Source organism: Camelina sativa, chromosome 16, assembly GCF_000633955.1.
Source record: "Camelina sativa cultivar DH55 chromosome 16, Cs, whole genome shotgun sequence".
In the NCBI taxonomy this organism is placed as follows: Eukaryota; Viridiplantae; Streptophyta; class Magnoliopsida; order Brassicales; family Brassicaceae; genus Camelina; species Camelina sativa.
In genome coordinates this window covers 11,956,180-11,962,511 of record NC_025700.1, presented here as the reverse complement: position 1 = coordinate 11,962,511, position 6,332 = coordinate 11,956,180, and the positions used below count along the sequence as shown (strand labels likewise).

The following is a 6,332-nucleotide window of genomic DNA, read 5'->3' as shown; positions in this document are numbered from 1 at the left end:
ATATAGTCGCCTAATTTGGTGACTTGTATGCGTCTACCTAGATAGTCGTAACTGAGGGACTATATAACGACAAGGTTACGACTGCATTTATAATTCTATATATTAGTCGTAATGTAGTCGTTAAATGGCGACTATTTTGACGACTACTGAATTTGGTCGCAATTTAGCGACTACTGTACGATCGTTTTTATTTAGTCGTAAAATAGTCGTAACGGAGTAACCAAATAGTCGCTAAATTTAGCGACTGAATAATAGTCGTAAAATGTAGTCGGCTATGACATATTTTCTTGTAATGTGTGCTTTTATATGCATAAATTATATAATACATATATTTTCTGGTGGAATTGATTTAGAAGGCGTTGAAGTAGCTCTAAATTTTGGATCTACTAATTGTACGTACTTAGCGTATTGTATTTTTCTACAGGTTTCTATAGTCATATTAACTGAGAATTTTTTAAAAAAATGTAATAAGATTTACATTTTCTACATTTCTTTTACATAAAAAAAATGGTACACAGTATTATAATCACATATTGTATAGACGATAATAAACTATTTTATCAATATAACTTAGAAGATAGAGATAGAAATTGATGGTATTTGATGCTTTCTCGTGATAGAAGCGTTGGAGTGTAACACCCAAAGGTCATGCTCGTTACCAGCCAGTCATTAGACTCCACCCTCGGCCGACATAATTAATTAATTAATTCACTTCTTTAGAAGGATCGAACGATTTATCGACTAGCCATGCATGTACGCAGTTTGATTTATTATGTCATGTATCCCTCATTCGCTCGATCTCAAAACAATTGCCAAATAAATTCTCTAAAAATTACACCAAAAAATTTGGTACATAAAGAGCACATTCAATATATCTAAAATAATTGTTACAGAATAATCATATATCCTATCCATAGTCACAATACTAATTAGTAAAAGTAACTCATATTACCGTAGCAATACTATGTGTGTAATGTTTACGTACTTGACTTGAGTGTACAAATATAGGAGTTGTTTTATTTTACGACACGTTATATACAAGAGTGTATATATATATATATATATATATATATGTTCTTATAGCATGATACAATTTTGACTAACCAAATAAAATGATAGTAATAGAAATTTTTATCCGGATCGATGTTTTTCTATCTACGGGAATGATTCCACCCTACAACAAAGTGGATCGTTCCCTATGGAAAACATCGTTACCTTACTTTCCTCGGGACAACTCCTTTTCAAATAAAAATGACTAGACCACCACAATTTAGTTCTTGTACACGCATTTGATTTTAGGGACTTTAGTTTTTTTATCTGTACGTGACAGTAACACTCACGTTTACTTTATATTGTTTAAGTGATAATCTATAGCCTTTCTGTGTCACATTTTATATGATAAATATACATGTTGAAGGTTAATAAGGCTTCTAATTCCATTATAATATAGTTTTTGCGAGGAAGATTTGGGAGGCGTCGAAGTTGCTCTAAGTATTGGCTCTTGTAATTTTTTTTTTATTTCCACAAATCATTACATAAAAAATCTTAAAAATGATGATCGGAGTGTCGTAACTAGCATTGATCAGCATTGTTTGTCAACTGGTCTAGATTTATAATTCATTATTTTGTAATTTGCGTGGAAATTAGTAGACGACGTGTTTAATTAGCTAGGTTACCACGTTACTATATTACGAACAAGTATTAGACACTAGCTAGCTCCTATAAATAGAGGTTGATCTTAGGCTTATTTCCTCACACACAACACATCCATTGAAAACAAAGTAACTAGTAATTAATAGTCATGGCTAAGTTTTCAACCATCATCACTTTTATATTCGCTGCCCTTGTTCTGTTTGCTGTTTTTGGTGAGTAATGATCTTATCATATGCATGCATGCAAAAATATGTTTTAGATTTCATATTTCATTTATGTTTTGATGATTAACCATGTGAGATATATAAATGCAGAAGCACCTACAATGGTGGAAGCACAAAAGTGGTGCGAGAAGCCAAGTGGGACATGGTCAGGAATATGTGGAAGTAACGATGCGTGCAAGAATCAGTGCATTACACTCGAGGGCGCACAACATGGATCTTGCAACTATGTCTTCCCAGCTCACATGTGTTACTGTTACTACCCATGTTAAGCATCATATATCTTTGGTGCTACATATATATCTTTGGTGCTACATGTTCTGTGTGTGTCTTCGTTAAATAAGTCTTGTTTCATTCCACAAGTTATATCACATGACTTGTACACTGTAATACTGTATTTTTGTGTTCGTTGTTATAATAACGTAAGGTTATATGTACCACAATAAAAAGCACCTAAAATATATACAATATAAATAAAATTTGGTCTTGAAAATTCACATTTTATCCAAAAAAAATAGTGATCTTTGTGTTCCATATGCGCAAATCTTTTGTGGACTATGGTGGACAACGCAACAAAGAGCTTGCGACGACGAATAAGTAAGCTGCGGAAGGCGGTAATGGGATAACGGTGACAGACATTTCTCCGTTTTATTTTCATCCTTCGGATGAACCTTTATGAAACAACCTTACATTAAACATTGGGATGTTGCAGGGGCGGACCCAGGAGAAAAATTTGCCCAGGTCAATAATTTTGTTATAAGCAGTTAAATATTAAACACACAAAAAAAGAGACTATTGTTGTAGTATGAGAGTATTGAACCTGAGTTTTTGGTGTGTCAAACTAATAAAGAAAACCAACTTTGCTACAAGAATTTCAGTGTTTTACATGCAAAAAACTTTATTTTTACATTTTACCAGGTCACTTGACCTCCCTAACCTCTATGTAGGTCCGCCGTTGGGATGTTGTCGTAAGTATTGTTCGATATCTTATAGGATGTCCTGGTCAAGGAAATGTCTTGAGAATTACAGTTCACGTACGGCTTATTGCGATTTCGACTGGTCGGCCTGTCCTATGCCTCAGCGATCAATTACAAGTTTTATTATCATGTTGGGAGATTCACCTGTTGCTTTGAAGATGAAGAGACAGGATGTGGTGTCATTTTCTTCGGCTTTAGCTGAGTATCCCTCGATGAGTTTCACTACTTTTGTGTTTTGGTGTCTCTCATCCGCAACTTATGCGTCTATTTCGCGACAATAAGACAGTCTAACATATTGCTGCTAATCTGGTATTTAGTGAGAAGACAAAGCATATCGAAAATGACTGTTAGGTTACTTCATTATTGATGAAATAAATAATGGCTCATTAGTTACGGTTCATCTACGTACCACAGAGCAACTGACATATATCTCATCCATTGGATTGCAGCTAGAAGAGATGAATGGCTTTTTCATTTTCTTTTTAAAGTTCGACCGAGACTAATTGGATAATTCAGATTAGTTCAATAAAACTTGGTTACCTATTTACAAATCGAAAACTAACATTTCAAATGTATGTATACACTAAATTAGCTTAGGATGTTTTGCAAAGAGGTCAAACTTTATGGATTGTGAAATGAAGTGGTCAAAAATCTGAAACGGTCCCATTTAAACTATTATTTGTTTTATTGATAACTTATATAATTACTTCTGTCCCAAATTAAAAGATGTTGTAGACAATCCCACAAAGGTTAAGAAATAGTAATTTTAAAAACCTAGATATCATTTAATAATTAGTTAAAAAAAAAACAGTTCAACTAATCAAAACAAAAAAAAGACTGCAGTATTTAAAGAGTCAAAAATACCAAACAACATGAAATATAGTATAAAATTTTTTAGAACATCATATATTCTTATAAACTTAAAAAAAAAAAAAACTTCTTAGAAAGCTTATATTATGGAACAGAGTGAGTATTTTATTTACAAAAAAAAAATGTTTCTACAAATTTCAATGTAACCAATCAAAACCTATGGTAGATAGAAAATCTCTAAATTTTTCAATATGTATTTCACTCTTTTTTCAATTTCAATGATTCTACACGGCTTTTTGCTTTTTGTCTTCCCTTTTCTGTTCCCAAGTCTTCCATGTAATTAGATTTTAATTGCTCTCAGGTTGGGCTTTTGCTCTTCTCTTAAATGCTTGTTCGCCGTCAAACTAGTTCTTCAGACTCTACTATTCCCTAAACTAAGAGCATTGCTTTTGTCTTGCCTGGTTCAGTTCGGTTTTTGTATGGATTGTAATTGGTCAAAACTTTTTGGTGAAATGAAAACTGAAGTCGAGTAAGGTTGGGTGAGTGTATTATGGTAAAACCTCCGTGATTTTATAACCTAAAAAACCCTAAGGGAGTTGCTCTCATGGTTGCTCTTCCAATTGGAATCCAAAAATCGAATTAAAAACTCATTTTTCGGTCTATTAAGTCGAGAATCGATTCTGCGGGAAAGAACATGAGCAACCCATGAGCAACGCTACGTAACGTTTTCTGATTCGTGGATGCGTAAATATAAAAAGTAAATTTTTTTTCCCATTTTCTTCTTTCTTTCCAGATTTTGTCTCTCTGTTCTCTCTCGAGCCAAACAGCAAAACGAAGACGATTCATCCAGAAACCGGAAAAATCAATTGATTCACCTCGAATCCATTGATCTTTCCGGCTAAAACTGGAAGGTTGTTGATAGACAAGTTTTCAACCAGGGTATCAATCCCCTATGCAGTTGTAGTACAAAGGGTTATCAATCCAAATGGTTGTGTATTGCTAGCAGGAAGGATATGATCAGAACAATGCAAGTCAAGCCAAGCAATTAGGGTTTTGGTTCTAACGATTCCTAAAATAAACAAAGTAAAAGAATATAAACAAGTAAACCACACGACCTAAGCACTCGATGCAAGCAATCGAGTACAGGATCGAGTGGGGTGATCGAGTATGCAAGTGAGATATGAACAGCTCGAGGTATTACTCGATACAGGTTATCGTGTACCTGATCGGGTAAGTAGTCGAGTAAGTGAAAGAAATGCAAATAAATAAAATACGAAAGTTCCTAAGGATGGGGGTAATCGAATCCTAAGTGTTCTAGACCAGTACGGATGCCTTACATGCCTCAAGCAATTATTTCCTAGACAATGAACCTCTAAGACCTTGTCACCACACTTTCGCACTAGCAACAATCAACCTTGAACACATTACCACACTGTCGCACTAGCAATGTGAACAAGCACACATTAAGAATGATTCATTATTGTCAGTAGACTTAAACTCATCTAATTTTGTTACTCAGAGTTAAGTAAACCTCTAGCATTGGCTAAATCAAGCATTTTATCTACTCCTTTCGGCCTGTAGCATTTGTAAACGCCCTAGATCTAATCTCAACCTTTCGGTCTGTTGACATCATTAAGAGCACCAATCTAGAAGGAAATCTACCAATCATTTACAATCAACTAAAGCATCCTAACCGATCAAGAACACAAAATCATCTATCCCATCCCTAGAAACTTTACTACACTACTCGGACATAGAAGCGAATAACAAAGCAATCAAAATGAATGAAAATGACATTGTATTAAAAGATAGAGTAGAGTAGAGAAAGTAAAGGATAGAAATCTAAGAAAACTACAAAATAAAAATGCAAAACAAGAAGAAAAATGTTGAGTCGCTCAGTTCTCTCACAGAAGCTCTCGCTCTCTGGTTTGAGGGTCTGCGGCGTGCTCCTTTGCAAGCTAGGGGAAGAGGGGGTTTATATATGGAAACCCATTTGACCTAGCTTCCCAGACCTGCCCGATGATCTACTCGATGGGGTACACGAGGGTGAAGTCGGGTTACTCCTCGGGTGGATCTTCGGGTTGCTCTTCATGCTCTTGGATCCTCCTCGATCGTGTTGGGGTTCAGACTTGTTCTTGCAGCTCGATGGCTCCTTCGGGTACATGCTCGAGTTGTCCTTGTTTTCCCCCATTTTTGGCTCTTTAGCACCTGTTTTCATCCAAAATATGCAAATGCAGAAATGCAACACCCTAAATGCTCTAAAAGTGAATTCCTACAGTAAATGGCCTAAAAATTCTAAGTTAGAGGTATGAATAATGCAAAATATGGACAAAAAAGGATGCTAAAAACATGTAAATTAGAGAGTTATCAGTTGTTTGTTTATTAAGGCGATGGCTTTTCCGATCGGCTTAACCCTAAGATTTGACGCTTTGGTTCTCACGACCAACGACCGCGGAGGTTTCTTCTTCTGCGACAACGACGGCGGAGGTTTCTTCTGATGGCCTAAAGTGGACGGCGAGGTCCACTGGCTAACGAATCAGACAGAGAAGGTTCATCTTCTCATCTCTGATTTATTGCATGTTGTTGTAATTCATCTCCTGTGGCCTTTAAATGTTAGGGCTTCGGTTTAATTTGATTGATTGTGAGAGTGGCTAATGTTTTCTGTCAATTT

General features: G+C 35.4%; 1 protein-coding gene across 1 annotated transcript; it reads left to right on the top strand.

Moving 5' to 3' along the window:
• On the top strand, window positions 1,744-2,371 carry LOC104750379 (defensin-like protein 17). The gene is made up of 2 exons (XM_010472168.1): window positions 1,744-1,865; window positions 1,968-2,371. Exons 1-2 carry the CDS (start codon window positions 1,802-1,804, stop codon window positions 2,144-2,146), a joined length of 243 nt encoding a protein of 80 aa, XP_010470470.1. The 5' UTR covers window positions 1,744-1,801; the 3' UTR covers window positions 2,147-2,371.